The sequence below is a fragment of the Psammomys obesus genome, unplaced genomic scaffold, assembly GCF_907164565.1.
Source record: "Psammomys obesus unplaced genomic scaffold, mPsaObe1.curated_primary_1811, whole genome shotgun sequence".
Classification (NCBI taxonomy): domain Eukaryota; kingdom Metazoa; phylum Chordata; class Mammalia; order Rodentia; family Muridae; genus Psammomys; species Psammomys obesus.
In genome coordinates, this window is record NW_026596091.1 from 12,467,733 (window position 1) to 12,487,237 (window position 19,505).

The window sequence follows — 19,505 nt, forward strand, 5'->3', positions numbered from 1 at the left end:
GGCCAGAAGACTGTTCAATCCCCTGGAGCTGGAGTTACAGGATGTTGTGAGTCTCTCTATTGTGGGTGCTAGAAACCAAACTCTGATCATTCATTTAGAGTAGCAAGTGCTCTTAAGACCAGCCATCTCTCTAGCCAGCCCACCATGTATATTACCCTAAATTTTAGAAAGCTGATTAACTTGGAAAACAGGCTCTACTTAGGCTAAAAGTAAACCCACACAAATTACATTTCCATTTTATTCGCGATGTAAAAAAGAAAGTCAAGATTCTTACAACAGTTCGAATGCGACCATCTCAAATGAAACCATGCAAAGCAATTCTTGTACACAGTAACCATTTCTCTCCACCTTTTCTGCTCCATACAACGTGATTAACAAAAAAAACGGATGGCATGTGTGTGGTGGGAAAATGCCATTTCTTTACAAAAAAACCATACGGCATTTTCTACTTTTCTGCAATCCCCCCCCCCCCAAAAAAAAAAAAAAGCTTAGGAGGAACATGGAACTGAAGAATTTAGCTGCCCAGTTCAGCTACTCCACAAATAAGCACACAATAGCAGTTTCAGCGCTGCAGGCTACAGAGGGCTGAGATAGTAGACGTCCTTAGATTCAATTCGTAAGAGAACTGAATCGCCTTAGGTCTTTTCCTCTATGATCTTGCAAGTCTGGGTTCAAGAGTCATAGTGAAGAACCCTTCGGTATGATTTAAGAGTGAAGCTGCATTTGGTTGCATTCTGTAAATTCTTTGCTAGTTGCACAGACTAAAGACAGTTGGTTTGCTATATGGCACTGAAGAAAATCCTGACCCAGGTGACATGACTTAGTCCAAATATTCTGACCAAAAATTATACAACAATATTTATAAGCTAACTTTTAGAGAGATGGTTGACATTAATACTGTACATATTTTACATGGCAATACACAGTCCAAGAGTTTATAAAATAAGCTCATGCATTATTACCTCTGAGAATATCATGTACATATAAACCCCCGAGCACTTGTGATGGTTTATTAGCCGGAAGCAGTATTCTATACAGAACAGTCCAGTTTCTCTGTTGTGTTTAGTACATAGAGAAATTGCAGATTTGTGAGGAAAAAAAAGTATTGGCGACTGACAGAAAATGTCAATCTGTGGATTTTAAAATGTTTTTTTTTTAAAAAGAAAACAAAAAAACAAAAAAAAAAACAAAACAAAAAACCCAAAACACCCAGAATACATGACCTTTGTACAAAGAAAAATATAAAAGGTCTGGATGATCATGTTTGATTACACTACATAATTTAGAATGAATACTACTGGTTGAGTTTTTCTACTTATTATTTCGACAGCATTAATTTATAAACTAATGTTTTTATTTAGTTTTGCTGCAATCTGTGGCACAAGATCTCATTTTCTAAACGGCACCAGTTTTCCTTGCACATAAGGACCGTTTTCAGCAGCAATTTCATTTTAAAGATTAACAAGTTACAGAACAAACATCCTAACTATACTTTCCTGTTTTATGCTTGCCAGTTTTAGTATTTACAAAAGGCTAACAATGGCTACATAAAGAAAGATCTTTTCCTCTTCCCCTCCCCCTTCACTTCTGACCTCATGGAGGAGGTACAGGATTTCAGACCAGGTACTTTTTTATGGGATGGCCAATTTTAAGTGAGCGCAAAGACAAGGTACAATCATTCTTGGCTCATATGTCAAGTTCCCCCACAATTAACTTAAATGGTAAGCCACTTAAGACAACAGGAGATGTTCAAATGTGCCCTATCTGTCTTAGACCTAGAACAGCTGAACAGGAATGGTTTAGTGTGATGCAGTCATCAGATACTGGCATTGACGGGTAGATTCTAATCCTGTTGTAGTAAGTAATGTCACTAAATCAGAAACCGAAAATGCAGTTTAAGAGCAATCTCCATTGAGGGAAATGTAGCCCTAATATATTCTATGTTAAAAGGATTATAAAGGGAACTAGCAACGGAGCATGCTAAGTAAATTTCTATAAACATAGTCTTCAGGATGATGTGCTGAACAACATGCAAGTTGCTGTCAATATTTCCCTAAAAATGCTGAGCTCTCTATATTCCATACTGAGTTAGTTAGAGGGGAAATAGTCCTAGGAGGCTGACTGGCTGTGAACATTTAGACAAATCCTTGGAAGTACTGAACTAAAGTACTTTGCCAAAGGCTACTGGATCATATAAAAACCCAAATATGCGGTTTATAAATGGAGACTACAACCCTCCTAAACAAGTTTTGGGGTGGATATATTTCTTTAAATACCAAGAATATCTTTTCATTAATTCCCAACACTATTGGTGACTATTTGATACTGTAAGAAAAAAAAAAAATACTAGGGTGAAAATATACCCAACAACTAGTTTGATCTGTCAAACCATAGAATGACATCAAGTAGAGAAAAGTGGAAAAAAAAAAGGGGGGGTTTATAAAAAATGAAAACCAAAGTAATGGGGTAGGGTTACAATTAAGGCTTTAAAAAAAATCCACATGGCTTTGGCATCTTAAAGTATTTTTGCTATTTTGTTGTTTATTTTAAAAGACTTGAAAGCATCTGAAATACATGCAAATTATTTGAAATCCCTGCATGGCAAACTGAGTTTGCCAGCAGCAGTCAGGTGTGTTACAACAAAAGTAAAAAAGCCCCTCTCTGTGACATTTGACAAGGTGGGCGAGGGGTCCCCAACTCTCTATCTTACACTGGATGGCACCCCAGAGGGCTGCGCAGCAGTCACAAACAAGGCATTGGTATCTGGGAGGGATGGGACCGTGGAATTTCCATTGGTTGGAGAACAGCCCAGCTTTAGTTTTTCCAGGTACTCTGCATGGACAGGCTTATGACACTGAAGAACTTTGATTGCATCTTCTACTTTGAACCACTCTCTCTTCCTTCCTAGAGAACAGTACAACAGCAGTTATTGTAGGGTCAGCTTTAAGAGGCACACCCTATTATCATACAATGTTCCCCTACCCCCATCCCCCCAAAAAAACATTGACTTTCTATCTACTAAAGGTCTTAATGTAGTAGGGAAACATTGTAGGGTAATTCCAATGTAGAGATACATGTTCACCTTCCCCTCTCAAAAGAGAAATCAGAAAATCAAGATGAACATGGAAAAAGGTGGCAGTGACTAATCTATGAGGCTCACCTATATTAACAGAATCTTCCCAGTCTTCCAATATTTCAGTGACTGTCAGAACATAAACATACGTTCTGTGCTTCCGGTCTTGATTCTGCTTCAATAGAAAGGAAAAGCATTTTAATTCACAGCTCTGGCACAGTGACCAGCATAGCTGGTCCAGTCTATGACAGTGCATAGTTAAGCAGTCTGGGGAGAAGTATGTGTAGATAAAACAAACATTTAGAAATTGGGGTTGGAAAGATGGCTCAGCACATGAAGCACTGAATTGGATTGTGGGAACCTACATCCAAGAGTCGTCCTCTAAGTTCTACTCATGTGCACATACAAGCACATTCGAGCATACATGCCCAATTTTTGTTTAATTGAAAAAACACAACTTGGGAGGGCTAAAACAGGAAAGATCCAGTTTCAAGGCAGCCTAAGACTACCTAGCAAGTTCCTGGCCAGCTGAGGTCACAGAGTTAATCCTGTTTCAAGACAAAAGCCAGGAACTAGCCCAGGTATGGTGGTCCACAACAGGAACTCCAACATTTATTTCGGAGGCTGAGGCAAGCCTGCATTACAGGGCGAAGCCATCTCAGAAACTGGAGCAGAGTAGCACCAATGGGAAAACCGCTAAAATATGAAAGGACATTTTCATTTATGTATACCCAACCTTATCTTAAAAAAGAAAACCTTAAGATCTGAATGGACTGTAAATAAAACCATAAACCCTCACCTTTCTATTTTTATGTCTGTAAAGTCAATGCATTTACTAGTCTACGTTCACAAGTACTAAAACCACTGATGTGCAGTGAAACAGTTCTAATGTGCTGTGAAACTTCCTAAAGGAAAAGATAATATGCTGGTTGACATTTTCTGTTAATATGCCGTCTCCTTAATGCAGAAGTTTTAGTTAAGGACTTTTCTTCAAAAACTTGTGTTGCTTAGTTTAAGCAGGAGGTGGCACTATGTAACTGTAAAACCAGCGCTACAGATAGCAATTTTGAGTACTAGCTTGAGATCTGTAGTTTTTAATCTTTCTACTATGTGTGTGCATGTGTCTGTGTGAGGGTGTCAGATCCTCGGGGACTGGATTACAGTTATGAACTGCCATGAAGGTGCTGAAAATTGAACCCGGTCCTCTGGAAGAACAAGCACTCTTCAGAACCACTGAGCCAGAAGACCTGGTGAGCCATCACATATTTTAATTCCTAAAGGCTTCAAACTCTATATGGTTCTATCAGAAAGACTGAGCAAACTCTTAAATTAAGTCTCTGTGTTTCTGGCACACACAAATCTATGTTTGAGGGCGCAGAACTCAGAACCCAGTCTCTTTTTCACCAAGAGAGAATCCAAACCTGCCATCAGTGAGCAACAACTTGCTGAGAGGTTCTTATTTCAGCAGCTACTCCTTGATCTCTAGTCCATCTCATTCCATATACCGCTGTCTAGTGTCACATGCTGAACGACAGAACCCACAATTGACCCCGACCTTAGGGACTGTGCAAGATGCTGCCTGTGCCTTGGTGCACACTGAATCCAGAGGGTGGTCTGTGTGTGTTAGCCTCACTGTGGTCAGACACAGTTGTAAAGGACAGTGTGTACGAGCTTGAGGTTAGCTCCCCTAATCTTCACCACTCACCTGTATACAGGAACCTGGTTCAGTCTGCAGTTAGGGAAGATCATGAATTCTAGATCAGTAAAGTGAGGGCTACTTTGTAACTCACCTCAAATATTCCCAGGAGTCTGCCTAATTTTCCTTTGACTCCAGCCTATTAAAAAAAAGTTGGTAAAATACTTAATCTTTCATAATAATTACATTTATAAGCAATGTTCGATTTTTGAAACAGTTTAGGCTTTCCCTAGCAAGCTATTTCCTAATTGTAAAGTTTCTTGGCTGTACTAAGATTGACCACCTATGATCTGCTGTAGAATAACTGATTTTGCACACAAATTCTGATTGTCTGGACTGATTAGAAAGATTTCCATTTATTTAATAACAAATGACAAGGGGTGATAAAAATTAGACTTAACAATTTGAATGAAAACAGACTTTTCTGTCTGAATTAATAGACTCTCCCCTTCTGGGGCTCAGGAGCTACGATGCTCTAGCAGCCTTTTACCAAAGGATCCTATTGCTACAGCAACCAACAGCAACAGCAGTGCTTGCTGTTGTGAGCTGGGGAACCCTTCCTCAGGAAGCCCATCTGGGAAGACCTGAAACCTAGAGTAACCCAGAGCCCACAGGACAGTACAGGCAGACTCCCACTACACCTCACATGGTCTTGTCTGCAAGAGAAGCAAGGCCTATCCTAAAGGGAAGGGACGAGCAGGCCACTTGTGATTTTGTGCATGAGGGTGTGACATTTTACTGATTTTTTTTTTTTTTTTTTTGAGACAGGGTTTCTCTGTGTAGCTTTGGCTGTCCTGGACTCACCTTGTAGACCAGGTAAGCCTCAAACTCACAGCTCCCTGAATGCTGGGATTACCAGCGTGCGCCACCTCGCCCGGCGGCTTATTTTGTTGAATTTTAAGAGCCTTAGTTTGAAAATTATGGTACAAAATGTCTGCTCAATACAATACTGATGTAGCTCTCAGGCAAGGCCATCATGTTACACACTGATCAACAGTGAAACTGCATGCTAGTACAGTTCTAGGATCACATTCATTTTAGCTGTTTACCATGTACAAAACAAAACAAAAGCCTCTTTAACAAAATGTTAACTATATCAATGTACTTATGAACACCACAGCAGACGACAAAACACTTGTATGACCCTGCCTTCTTGCCTTTCCTCAGGATCTCCTGGCAAAAAGCTAGACCCTCCTGTCAAAGAAGGCCTTCTTATAAAATCCCTCAGCAGCTTGTAAAAGGAGACCAAAATCTCACCTCTTCATACACTTCCCTCACAGCAGCGCCACCTGGCTCCTCCTCGGGCTCCATCCCTCCTCCTGGGACAATCCACTGGTCTGGGTACCGACTGCTACTCACCAACAGCACCTGTGAGACGCACGATGACCATGGACTTAAGGATGGAGAAGCACTAAGACAGGACACAAACACCTTCAAGGCTGTGATCTGACTAAACTCTCAAGCTTCACTAAAATTACTAAGGGAACACACCAGCTCACAGCCTCTGGGAGGAGCTGCGCCGGGCAGTCACACCAGGAAGCCTCCCTGCATCTATGACCTCAGTTGGATTCACCGAGGCCTGTGGTATGGCTGTGCAGCTAGACTGAGTATCATCCCCCATTACTACCCACAGCTCTCGAGGAACCTGAAGGTCAACTTTTGGCTACATGGGACGGCCAACCAGCCTTTCTATTCCCCACCTCCAGCTTGGAGTCAAAGGTGTGTGCCAGTGCACTCAGCTTTTCACATGGGGGCTGGGGCCCAAACTCAGGTCTTCATGATTGCAGGGCAAGTACTTACCCACTGGGCCACTTCCCCAGCCCCACACGTCTGTTACTCTTGAGCTATAGAACCTTTACTCTTCCAATTGAGGACACATGGCCATGGACTGGCCACCCTGTTCACCCATACCATGTAAGAGCTTTTGAAAGTGGTGCCGCCTGTAATCCCAGCACCTGGGGAAGCAGAGGCAGGTGAGGCCAGCCTGGTCTACAAAGGAGTCCAGGACAGCCAGGGCTACACAGAGAAACCCTGTCTCAAGAAAAAAAAAATCCTCGAAGGCAGCAATGCTCTCGAAGTTGGGTGGAAAGAGGCACCTGCATATTCCAAGACCATCTGATTAAACCAGCCTGATAAACAGCTGTTAACTATGGACTAGAACAAGGCTGGCAAACCTTAGTCCACTGGTTTTCAATAGTCCAAGTCAAAAGGAAAAAATAGTGGTTTGTTTTTTTGAAATAAGGGCTTGCTGTATAGCCTATGCGTCACCAGAACTTGTAGAGGCTGACTTTTTTTTGTTGTTGTTATTTTTGGTGGTGGTTTTTTTGAAACAGGGTTTCTCCCTGTAGCCTTGGCTGTCCTGGATTCGCTTTGTAGATCAGGCCAGCCTTGAACTCAAAGATTCACTTGCCTCCGTCTTCCTGAGTGCTGGGATCAAAGGTATGCACCACCATGGCTGGCCTCCCTTAGCTTTTTTTTTTTTAAATAACATTTATTTACTTATTATGTATACAGTGCTCTACCTGCACGTACCCCTGGCACGTACACGTGCCAGAAGAGGGCACCAGATCTCCTTATGGATGGTTGTGAGCCCCATGTGGTTGCTGGTAATTGAACTCAGGACCTTTGGAAAAGGACCCTTGGAAAACGATGGCTCTCTCTGAGCCATCCTCTCCAGCACCCTCTTGAATGCTAGGGATTCTATAGTATGTGTCAGGTGGCTTACATATTTATTTTAAAAATTATATAATATTCAGATTTTAGTGCTCATAGATAAAACTCTATTAGAAGCTAGTCACTCTTACTCACTTTTGCATATTGTGTGGCTGCTTTGTGTTGCTGTGACAGCAGCGTTACTAAGAAAAGAGACCATATGGGCTGCAAAGCCTAAAATATTTATCTGGCCTTTCACAGAAAAAAACAGCGTTAAGCTCCAAGTACTAAAACCCCAAACAAACAACACTCTCGCCACAAACAAGGATCCAGGTTTCTAGATTACTAGCACTGAGGCACTGAGGTAGAACCACACAGCGGTTGCACAGGTAAAAACTGACAAGTCTTCATTTGCTTTAGAAAGGCTGAAACCACCAAATGTTTATGAAGGTAAGATGTCCTAACCATCTTCAATAGTATGCTGTCTTCAAGTACATTTACACAGGTCTTCCCATGAGCTGGGAACACCACACTTAGAGCTTGTTTTGGCAGTACTTGGGCGCAAATCCAAGGTCTTGAACATGCTAGGTGTCTTCGTCGGCTTCCTGTTGCTGTGATAAAACACTGACCAAATGCAACTTGGGGGAGTAAAAGGTTTATTTGGTTTATATTTCCAGGTTAGAATCCGTTAATCAAGGAAGTCAGGATAGAAACTGAGGAAGAAACCATGAGCAATCAGTGTTGCCCACTGGCTTATGCTTACATAGTTTACATAACCCAGACCCACTTGCCTAGGGATGGTGCCACCCACAGGGGGCTGGGCATGCCCTCTCACTTCACTCAGTCAGGGCACTCTCTCAGACACTGCCTCAGGCCAATCTGATCTGTAATTACTCAGTCCTACACACTCCAAGTGCTGTGTGTTACCATGCCCAGCTTCTCACGTGGGTGCTAGGGATTCAACCTTCCCCAACTGGAAAGCTTCAGTTGACCATAGGCTTATTGTGTGCTAATAGAGGCCAGAGAGATGGCTCAGAGGTTAAGAGCACTGGCTGCTCTTCCAGACATCCTGAGTTCAATTCCCAGCAACCACATGGTGGCTCACAACCATCTATGATGAGATCTGGCGCCCTCTTCTGGCGTGCAGGTGTCCATGCAGGGAGAACACTGTATACAGCTTGTCTGCAAGGAAAACACTCATCTCACAGGACCAGAGACAGGAGAGCGGCGGCCTTGGCAGGCCATGCTGGCCACTGTGGCTCCCTGCTCTCCTGGTGAGCCGAATCAGCTCACCAAGAGCTGTTTCTTTCCAACTACTGCTGGCTTCATAATCCTTAGAATGGAAACAGGATGACAGAAAAAAAAAATTATATATATATATATATAAACTGTAAAAACTCATTAAAAGCAGAATATTAACTGATATGCAATAGTATACTGATGAGAATACTATAAAAGGTTGGAAAAACAAATTTTAAATCCAGAAGCCTGTAGGGGAAAGAGTCTTTATGTTCAAATTCCAGGCTGCAAATCCCCCTTCAATAACAGCTATGCGGCGTTATTACTGTAATCAAAGGTGTTGGTCCTTTGTATCCAGGCGAGGAAGTGAACTGCAGTTCTGAAAGCACACCCCACATGGGCTGCAATGTAAACAACAGCCTGTGGCTCTGACCCAGTTACTAGCCTCTTGTTCTGGTCAGAGGTGACCTGGTATATTGGCTGGATAAAATTTTAACTCTGTAATTCTGTGCTAAGTGACTTCCTTGAGCTTTTATAATAGGTCAGGACAGTGAGCGCAGATGGCCAGCCATTCAAAGTAAGCTATTTAGCAAAAGGGTTTCAAAGCCATTGAATGTTTGAGCCCCCCCCCCCAAAAAAAAAACAAAAAGAAAACAAACAAACAAAAAAACCCAGTGAAACCCAGTGTCAGGAATCTAGGTTGATGAGTCTTACATTCCCAGTACTCTCATTCATTCTCGTTCCCTCTCCTTTTCTTCTTCCCATCCCCTTTCAGTTAGACCAGGCTAGCCTCAAACCCATTATGTAGCTAAGGATGATCCTGAGCTCCAGATTCTCCTGCTGCCTCACAAGAGCTGGATCACAAGCATGTGTTCCTCAGTGCCAGCTCGAACAGTCTCGAGAAGAGATTTGTCAGTGTTCACCTGTTGATGGCAGATTTGCAACCCAGTAAGTTTCATTAAATGCTTATTTCCCAACTTTATGTCCTTGACCTGCCTGTCCACCCTGTCCTGCACCCCGTGACTTTGACCTTGGTGCTTTACGGAGAGCCAGAGCTGCATGTGTATCAGCTGCCACTAGCAGCACACAGCTATTTAAGAAACAAAATTAAAACTTCAGCACCTCAACTCTCCAGTCATATTTTAAGTACTTATTCCAAGTGCCACAGACTAGACTACAAAGAGCCACAGCACTCTGGGACACCCTCTGCAGACTAGGTGAACGGTGGAACGCAGTTAGCCACTTAGCCCACAAAAAAAGACCATTCAAGCTAAACCCACTCCCTCCTGCTTCAGAATGCTCTATCTTTAGTGGGTGGAGGATAATCCACAGTCACACAGTAATAAAATCAGCAGAGTCTTCTCCTAAGGGGAAGCACTGTGGAAGATGTGGCTGAGCTTCTCCTCACCCGTACACTGAACACACTGGATAAACCAATGAAGGTCTTTTCCTCAAAATATTCACATTCTTGGAGGTGAGAGAAGAAAAGCATACAGTGGGCTAGTATTTTATGGCTGACACTAGACACACACACACACACACACACACACACACACACACACACACACGCACATATGATAACAACAATAATAATGTAGATCAGATAAAGCCATAAGACAACATACCTACATAAACTTTGGAAAAGTGATTTAACCTAACCCAATTACTTACAAAAAGTCTCTAGATATTCTAAAAAAGATTATCCTTAATCAAACCATTAACTTTAAATGTACCTTTCCTCGGGGCAGTGATGGCCCACGCCTTTAGACCCAGAACATATCAGCCCTAAGGCCTGACTTTCATGATGCTACTTTAAAGCTGGGCACACCCTTAATCCCTAGCACTGGAGAGGTGGAGGCAGGAGGATCTTTGTAAGTTCCAGGACAGACAAGGCTACACAGAGAAACCCTGTTTCAAAACAAAACAAAACAAAACAAAACAAAACAAAACAAACAACAACAAAAAAAAACCAAACCAAACAAAACAACAAAAATATACCTTTCCAAAACACGATCAACTTAAATAAGTATGTAACAGTCATGGGATAGAAAACTATGGCACCAAAACTCCCAGCTTAACTAGGTTAAGTAAGAGATGTGATATAAATACCGTGGCAGAGATCTGAAAATCAGTGTTTTATCAAGTACCCGTCTACTCATTTTCAGTACTCCATTAAGTTGAAATGAGGGCACAGCCACATTTTCGAGGGGGAAGGGCAAGGCTCACTGAAGAGTAAGATGCTGTGTGGTGACACATACTTGTGATCCCAGCATTTAGGAGGTGGAGGAAAGATCAAGAATGTGCAGCCAGCTTTGATTGCATGAAACCCTGTGTCAAAAAACATTAGGAGTAGCTGCATTGTCTTATTCTGTGGCTGGTAAGGCTGCTCCCCCTCAGGAGGAGGTGATCAAAGAGCCGGCCACTGAGTCCATGTCAGAGACAGTCCCTATCCCCATTACTATGGAGGCCACTTGGACACTGAACTGCCATAGGCTACCTCTGTGCAGGGGTTCTAGGCCATTTCCATGAATGGTCCTTGGCTGGAGTATCAGTTTCAGAAAAGACCCCGTGCCCAGACTTTTAAGATCTGTCGCTGTCCTTGTGGAGCTCCTGTGCCCTCCAGGTCTTTTTATCTCCCCCTTCTTTCATAAGATTCCCTGCACTCTGCCCAAAGTTTGGCTATGTGTCTCAACATCTGCCTCAATACCCTGCAGGGTAGAGCTTTTCAGAGGCCCTCTGTGGTAGGCTCCTGTCCTGTTCCCTGCTTTCTCCCTCCTACGATGAGACCTGATAGACTAGGATCAGAGGGAAGGGGAGGAGGACCTCCCTTATCAGTGGACTGGGAGAGGGACACGGGTGGGGAAGAGGGATGATGGGATTGGGAGGGGAGGAGGGAGGTATAGGGGGATACAAAGTGAATAAACTGTAATTAATAAAAATAATTATAAAAAATAAAAAGTACAACTACACATTATTCATCATAATGAAAATTAAAGCAATACATTAAAAAAAATCAGAAATAACGGTGTCGGGGCTGGAGAGATGGCTCAGTGGTTAGAGCACTGACTGCTCTCCCAGACGACCGGTTCAACTCCCAGCGTCTGCGTGGTAACGCCAGTTTAAGGAGGTCTAAGCCCTCTTCTGACCTCCCTGGGCAACAGGGGTAGACATGGTGCACAAACATGCACACACACACACACAATGTTTTAGCTGGGTGCAGTGGGGCATACCTGTAATAACAGCACTCTGGGAGGCACAGGTAGGCAGATCACTGTGAGTTCAAGGCCAGCCTGGTCTACAAAGCGAGTCCAGGACAGCCAAGGCTACACAGAGAAAGCCTGTCTTGGAAACAAACAAACAAAACTTTTTTTTGGAGTAACGCCTGTCGAGTGCTGTTTTCACTCATCCTTTTCCAGCTAAGAGTTCAAGCCAAGAGGGGAATGGTGGCCCCAGGCTGCAATCCCAGCCACTCTAGAGGAAGGCAGAAGACCACAAACTCAAAGTCTGCTTGTTACAGAGCTAGTACAAGACCATCTTGAGCAATTTAATGAGATCTTGTATGAAAAATGAACAAAGGCCACATGACCCCGAAAGAATACCTCCTGCCTAGCTTTTACAAGACCCTGAATATGCCCTGGCACTGTGCCACTTCCGGGTAGGGGAGGGTAGCAGTAGGGATCCAACCTGCAGCCTCACTCGATGAAGCAGGCGCTCTGCGAGGGAGCCCCTCGTTAAGTGTATTCATTTTCTGAAATAAGGTTTTAGGGTGTAGACCAAACTAGCCTGGAGCCCTGTGTAGATCAAGCTGGCCCCTAACTTATGACCTTTGGCCTCAGCCTTCTTAAAGCAGAGACAAAAGCTTGCATCCATGCACAACAATAAAAATGAAGCCAGGAAAAAGATTTGATATAATCAAGTATACCCTTTAAATACGCACTATTCAGAAGCAACCAACCTTTCACCTTTCTTTTCAAATCAATCCTTTTTCAGTGCTGGGTCTTCTAAGGGCTTGGTAAAGATCGACTACTGAGTTTTATCCCCACCTTTAAAACAAATTGAGACTGAAGCCAGACTTGGTGGCTCACGGGTATAATTGCAGCCCTGTAGAAAGCTGAAGCAGCCTCAGCTAGAGGGAGCTATTGTCAACAAACAAACAAACCAAAAACAGAAAAAAAAAAAAAAAAAAACAAAAAACAAAAAAACCAAACAACTGATTTGGGGTCAGCAAGAAAGATCGTTTGCTGACTGCCTGACTTCAACCCCCAGGACTCACATGGTAGAAGGAAAGAGGAATCCCTCAAGCTGTCCTCTGACCTCTATAGCATCCTCTCCCACCCTCATATGCAAACAAACAAACAAATAAATGCTGTTTAAAGTGGAGACTGATGAGCAAGACTGATGAACAACTGTCAATGTTTCCATAAGTTGGGGGGTACTAGTGCTTGCACAGGGATTGTTTTCACTGGGTGGAAATTCATCTTCTCTGTGGGCAAATTAGACTATGACCATCCTCTGCACATGTAGAATCTAAAATCAAATCAACACTTTTTTGGAGGTGGGTTGGGGAGTGAACCATTTACTTCACAACAGCAAACACTTCTCATAATTATATTGCCTTCAGAAACTGGACAGCTGCCCCAAGCTCCCTCCATCAACATTGAAGACTCCCCAGAAAAACCTATCACAAAGTATTATTATTTAACACCCCAAAGCAAACTAATAGGCACCTACTAGGTGTACAAAACACTCTACGTGCTAGGTGATACACAGATGGCATAACTGGAGCAACAAAGCTGAATTCTAAAGAATTCATCCAGTCGGGGTGGCGGTTGTGCACGCCTTTAATCCCAGCACTGTGGAGACAGAGGCAGGGGAATCTCTGTGAGTTCTAGGACAGCCAGGGCTACACAAAGACCCTGTTTGGTCCTGTCTCAAAAACCAACCAAACAAAAAACAAATAACAGAAAACAAACAACAAAGCCTCATCCGGTGGGAAGAGGCGCTCATAGAGAGGTGATAGAAAAGCAGGTAGGCGGGCAACCTTCCCAGTAGGCCACAGGTGACTCCAAAGGGAGATCAGGCCCCTAGGCTGTAGAATGGTCTGGAAATCACCCTAAGGCAAGCAGAGGCAAATGCAGACAAGTGCTTTCCCTGGAAGAAACTGGCTAGGTTAGTGGCCCAAGAGGCCTCCTTAAGGTCTGGGGGAGCCACAGTCACAGATGTATATCTCACAATGGTTTTTAAAAGTGTACCTTGAGCTGGGCCTGCTGCTCAGAATGCTTGCCTCACACACACACAGACTTGGAGTTCAATTGTCCAGTGGCAAAGGAGGAGATAAAAGGCTACCTCCAGGAAAAAAATACAAATGAGCTATCTCTGAGTAATGTTGACTAAGTAGTCTCCATCTGAATGACTTATCTTTTCAATGACTTAAATCTCTCGGTCAAATAAGCCAATACCTACTGCCAGGGGGTAAATGACAACTGATCCTACTGTGAAGAATGCCAAGGCAGGTTTTATTTCACTAGTAATTCCTGATTAGGACTCATACCACGCTGGGTTTAGTTATGTTTGAAGATGCCTTCTTTTTCACCACATCTTGCTTTTAGTGTTTGATCTTACTGGATTTGGATTTTCTCAAGATATCAGGCCCTGCTGCAGACTGCCTGGGAGCTTAAACACTCAATGAGAGCCACAGATCCAGAGGGCACTGGAGTTGCTCTCAGGCCGATCTGCTCATGCCCCTCTCTTGAATCTGCACCTGGCTTCAACCCAGGATCAAGTCACTTCTCCCTTTAGCAGTCCATGTCCCCGTTTTGCTGTGAAAGACCCCTCAAAAAAGTAAAATTGAAATGCAGTTGCTTAAAACCAAGTCTTCCTTTCTGCCAAGCATGCGCTCAGCTTGGTATCTGAGGTGCTGTTTCCCCCAAGGCTTTGTGCGTGGCAGGCAAGCATGCTACTCCGAGCTGCATCCCGACCCAAGGTTCTTAGCTGTGTTGTAATTACTCCTTCTTTGCCACCCCAAGCTGCCCTTGCAGACCACAGCCCCACATCATCCTCTTTTTGGGATGCTTGGTCCCTCTCCTTTCCCACTTACTGAAATCCAATTCCAAATGATACACACTGGGTTCCAAAACCAAAGCACAGAAAAGCACTTTGGGCCATCTAATCCTCCACTCCAGAGAATGTTCCTTACCAGCTGAAACCTCATCTTTACGTCCACTGTTCAAAGACATATGCAAACACATTCAACAGAATTTATTTCTGGTTACCAACTCATAACACTACTGTCACTTGTGTCTAAACAGGCAGTGTCCCAGATATTCTCTGGACATTTACCTGTGGGTTTGCCTGGAAGCCCAAAGCCATACTGAAGGTGATGGTGCTCCACAGAAAAAACTAGCTAGAGAGGCTGCTCAGATACAACAAAGACTCAGAAACAAAATACCTCTACTCAAGAGTCCTCCTTGCTTGGTGACCCTGGGACTAGTTGCCTCTGCAACCTAAATTTGGTATCTCTCACACACCCCACAGGGTGTTCCTATGTAGACCAGGCTGGCCTTGAACTCACAGAGGTTAGCCCCCTCAGCCTCCCATTCGCTGGTATTTAAGGAGTGTACCACTACTGACTCTTCCTGCCCGGCCCCCAGACAGAATCTTACTAATTAGCCCAGGCTAGCCTTTAAACTTGATCTTCCAGACTCAGCCTCCTAAAAGCTGGGACTCCTGGTGTATCCAAACACCAGAACAAGATCTCTAACTTGTTTCTATGCTATGTTACCTCTTAAGGCAGAAAACAGAAACAAACAGGATGAAGGAAAAGGGTGAAGGTGGGAACACATAAAACTACCCTACCCCACAAAGCAGTGATTCTGTTAGAAGAACCTGCTCTAGGTGGGCAGAAGGCTCATGCCTGGAACCCCAGCAGTCAGGTGAGTCCATGGGAGCTCTCAGTCTTTCAGAGTCAAACAGGTTACTCTCATCCTTAAGACATACACTGAAGTGTCCTAACCAGGACCTATGACTTCATAACCCAGGAGAGAGGCATCGCTCACCCATTAGCTGGAGAGGTAGGACAGGCAGCTCTGTAGCCTGCCCCTGGAAGGCTAGTAATAGCGTGTCAACAGGGGAGGCACATCTGTAGCTTCCCTAGACCTCTTACTGTTGTCCTAAGAGTTTATTCCGTAATTACATATTTCTAATCACATATCAGAAAGAGCTTCAACTGTACACAACCACAGAAGTAAAATTTTGAAGAGCTAAAGCAGATGTTGAAAGTTGGCTGTGTGTTCGAGAATTCCAGTCTTCCCTCAGAGCACATCTCTCAGCAAGCTGATTCACCGCTACCCAGCCTACAGGGTAAGAGCCAGAGATTTACATAATGCATCTCTCTAACACACTCCAAGCCGTGCTCATCTCACCTGATTTAAAAATACAGTCTTATTTTGAAAACAGGTTGTAGCAATTATTTGACATCAACTTCCTGGACACAGATTTGGGGGGGGGGGAGACGGGCAGGATTGAACCCAGGACTTCCATGTGCTAGCTAAGCTCTCTACCATGGAGCTCTATCTTTTCGCACCACTTCCCTGGATCCAGCAGAGACAACTTCCAATCACACACAAGCCAATCCGAGTACCTGCTTAAGGTCATTTATGAAGCACTTGCCAGACTCATTTTGATTTCTCCTGTTACCATAGCTCCCCCCGGGGATGCCAACACACAAAATGGGGCCTGAATCTCCAACTTCATATTATGGCACAATTTCAAAGGTAACTTAAAAGGCTTTGAAGTTCAGCCTCACAAAACATGCAGCATCCGATTTCTGAACCCGGTCCCTTTACCAAGAAGAGGCCAGCTCCTGGGGTAGGAACTGGATCCCGGAAGATGACTTGACTGCTTACTAATTCTGTCATTTGGGCAAAGAACTGCCCAAAGCGGTCTTCTCACCTATAAAACAGGCCTGACCAGCACTACCTCCGAGCGCTAAAAGGATTAAATGTAACAAACATCTCCCTGGCTGCACCTAACACACTGTAAACGCTCAACTAAAAATGATTGCAGAGTGGGGAACAAGTCAGACGGGATCCTGGGTCACTACTCGCTATTATATGCTTTTATATTAAGTTTGCTTTGCTCCAGCATGGCGCTTCCTTCAAAGACACCCCCCTCCCTTTGGTAGACTGCATAGAATGCTTGTTGGCCTTTTTTCTTTTGTGCCTTTTTAAAAAGTCCTCATGTTTCTTTCTCTAAGTAAATCCACTTGAAAGATCTTTCTCTGGAAGTTCCTTCATTGTTAAAGTTCAGGTTTAACACTTGAAGGTTTCAAATCAACCTGAAGTGTTTGTCTCTTAAAACAAACAAACAAAAAACCGCGAAGATGGTTTAGAGATCACAAATTTCAAGAACGCGGTTTTTGTTAATGTTAACCACCAGGCCACCGAGTGTATATATCATACTTATCGTAACTTCAGGGACTAGCAATAAGGAAGCCATTAAATTCCCATCTCCAGCTTTACGTTTGGTTTCACTGGACATGGCTTTGAAAGCATAACTCTCAGAACGTTAACTTTTTCTCTATCAGTTCATTTTAGGCGTGGCAACGCTACAAGATTTCCCCCGGCTATCAAATGACTTAACTGCCCAGAACAAGTTAAAAAACAGAGTCGTCTTAAAATCGAACAAATACAACCTAATGAACAAAAACCTCTCTCCCAGCGAACACTCCAGAGACCCTTATCAAACCCAACGGGGTGGGGGGCGGGGGAGGCAAAAATTGCACACCGCTCTTTCCCAGATGTCAAGCCACGCCGCAGAGCAGCCTCGAGAGACCAGAGAAGCGAGAGCTCACTGCCGAAAAGGACAACTTCGCCCCGTTTCTGGCCTATCTTGTCCTTTCTATGATTTCATTCCCCGTCTCTCGCTGGCCATCTTTCGGTCGTCAGAAAAACTTTAAAAAATACCAACTGCTCGCGACCTAATGGACCGCTGAAAAGGCAGGCTGGCGAGCCCCGCCAAGGGTTCCCAGCCCCGGGCGAGGGGGCTGGCCGCGACCCGCAGCTCGGGCGGTGCAGGGGTGCGGGACGGAGCCCGGTCGCCAGCCTTTGTCCCCGTGCTCACCTCGTCCTCCTGCTCGCTGCGGAAGCACAGGCAGGCCGCCCGCTTCTTAAAGCCCTCGCGGTCGTACGTCCGCGTCTGGTTGGGCTTGAACTTCATCCTGGAGCCGGGCTCCTGCTGCCGCTGCTCCGGCCGCCACCGCGGGGACCCGGCCGCCGCCACCCCGCCGGGGAGTCGGGCCGAAGGGAGTCACTGCGCTCGGGCGCCGGCGGGACGGGCGGCGGCGGCGGCGCGGACACGGACGGCGAGGCCGGGGGGCCGCCGCGACGCGGGGCGGAACGCGGGTCACTGCAGCCCGGGCGCCGCGGTGCAAGCGCCGCCTCTGCTCGAGCGCCCGCCGCTCTCCATGGAGCCCGCCGCCGCTCGCAGCCACTCCCTGCCTGCAGCAGCCGCCGCCACCGCCTCCGCCGCCGCAGCCGGGGGAAGAGCGCGGCTCGGGGCTCGCGCCACGCGGAGACAGTTGGAGGCGGCGGCGCCGACCGGGCAGCGACGCCGAGGATGCGCGCCGCCCCCTCCGCCCGCATTTAAGCTGGGCCGGCGCGCGCGCGCGCTCGTCTCCGCGCGCCATCGCGCCTGCGCGCCAGGACCATTGGGAGGGGGTGGCGGGGGGAGGGGGCGCTGCGGCGGGGGAGTTGGGGGAGCGGCTTGTGACGGCCCGGGGCGGGGCACGCGGCCTAAGTCTGGGGCTCCGCCGGCTCTGCCCGGCCGGTGGGCGGGTGCTCGAGCGAGCGTGGAGGGGGACGCGCTTCGTTTAAGAGCGGGGAAAGGAAGCGAGCCCAGAGCTGCTCGCTCTCCATCTTAGTGGTCCGATGGCGTTCCCTTTAGGGACGGACCCCAGCACTGTGTCTTGGAGCCAGGGTGCCCGGAGCCATTGCAGGGTTTGCGGAAGCTCCGTGGCTAGTGCGGCCAATGAATGCTAGGAAGGTTAAGTTCATTGAGTTCTCTCTCTCTTGTCTCTCCTTCCTTCTCCCTCTCCCCCGTTTCCTCTCTCTCGGTGAGGGGCTTATAGTCTCTTGAAGAGTGAGCTCAAGCTTTGAGATGGTCTGCACAGTTGTGCATTCCCCCACCCTCCCGAGCGCACTCGTGAGCACTGGCTGCGGCTGTTACTTTTCTGTGTGTATCTCATTCTAAGTAAGGCGGGAGCTAGGGCCGCAGCAATAAATCAATGGGATTTTGGTTGTCTGGAAGCTTACAAGCCTTGGCACTTGGAACAACTTCCCATATTTCAGTGTCATTGAAGGGCTAGGATAGAAAAGAAGGGAGGAAGGCTAACATCACTGGAATTCAAGAAAACCCCTAATCCAAATCAAGTGTGGAATCCCGGCTATGCGATCCCAGCACTAGGGATGCAAAAACAGAAGGATTAGGAACTCAGGTCATCTCCCATAAATTTGAAGCTGAAGACTAGACTAGTCTCCATGAGACCTCATATCAAAACCCAGTTTCCCACAGAACTGTTTAAACAGCCACATCCGTCTGTTTTTCTTTCCTGGAAGGTCTCTGGTGTGCCGGGTGCTGGCATCCAGCAAGCCCTCCAGGAGGATAAAAACCCAAGAACAAAGAAATAGTGACCAAATCGCATAAGGACATGGAACACATCACAGGTGAAGTGGTCGGAGGAATAGTGGATTCCAGGGATCTTTGACCAGCGAGCGGGAGGGGAGGGGAGGGAGGAGGAAGAAGCAGGTTTCCCTAGGCGGCAGGGCTAGAACAGCGCAGCAAGAGGAG

At 45.6% G+C, this 19,505-nt stretch overlaps 1 protein-coding gene across 2 annotated transcripts; it reads right to left on the reverse strand.

Annotated features, from left to right (window-relative positions):
• Positions 1–224: 224 nt before the first annotated feature.
• On the reverse strand, positions 225–18,256 carry Nudt4 (nudix hydrolase 4). 2 transcript variants are annotated; one of them, XM_055627872.1, is made up of 5 exons: positions 17,781–18,256; positions 6,027–6,137; positions 4,864–4,908; positions 3,161–3,245; positions 225–2,904 (listed from the first exon to the last, which is right to left on the reverse strand). In XM_055627872.1, the coding sequence occupies exons 1-5, from the start codon at positions 17,874–17,876 to the stop codon at positions 2,702–2,704; spliced, it is 540 nt and encodes a 179-aa protein (XP_055483847.1). In that variant the 5' UTR covers positions 17,877–18,256; the 3' UTR covers positions 225–2,701. The 2 variants fall into 2 exon arrangements, with proteins under 2 accessions (XP_055483847.1, XP_055483846.1); XM_055627871.1 differs by having other exon boundaries at positions 3,161–3,248.
• Positions 18,257–19,505: the final 1,249 nt, after the last annotated feature.

Bases quoted from the DNA above. Each gene is read 5' to 3' on its own strand.
- Nudt4 (XM_055627871.1), bottom strand. From the start codon at position 17,876: ATGAAGTTCAAGCCCAACCAGACGCGGACGTACGACCGCGAGGGCTTT. The intron at 6,138-17,780 runs GTGAGCACGGGG...TGCGTCTCACAG, and splicing joins GCAGCGAGCAGGAGGACGAG to GTGCTGTTGGTGAGTAGCAG. The intron at 2,905-3,160 runs GTGAGCCTCATA...ACTGTTCTCTAG, and splicing joins GGAAGATTCTGTTAATATAG to GAAGGAAGAGAGAGTGGTTC.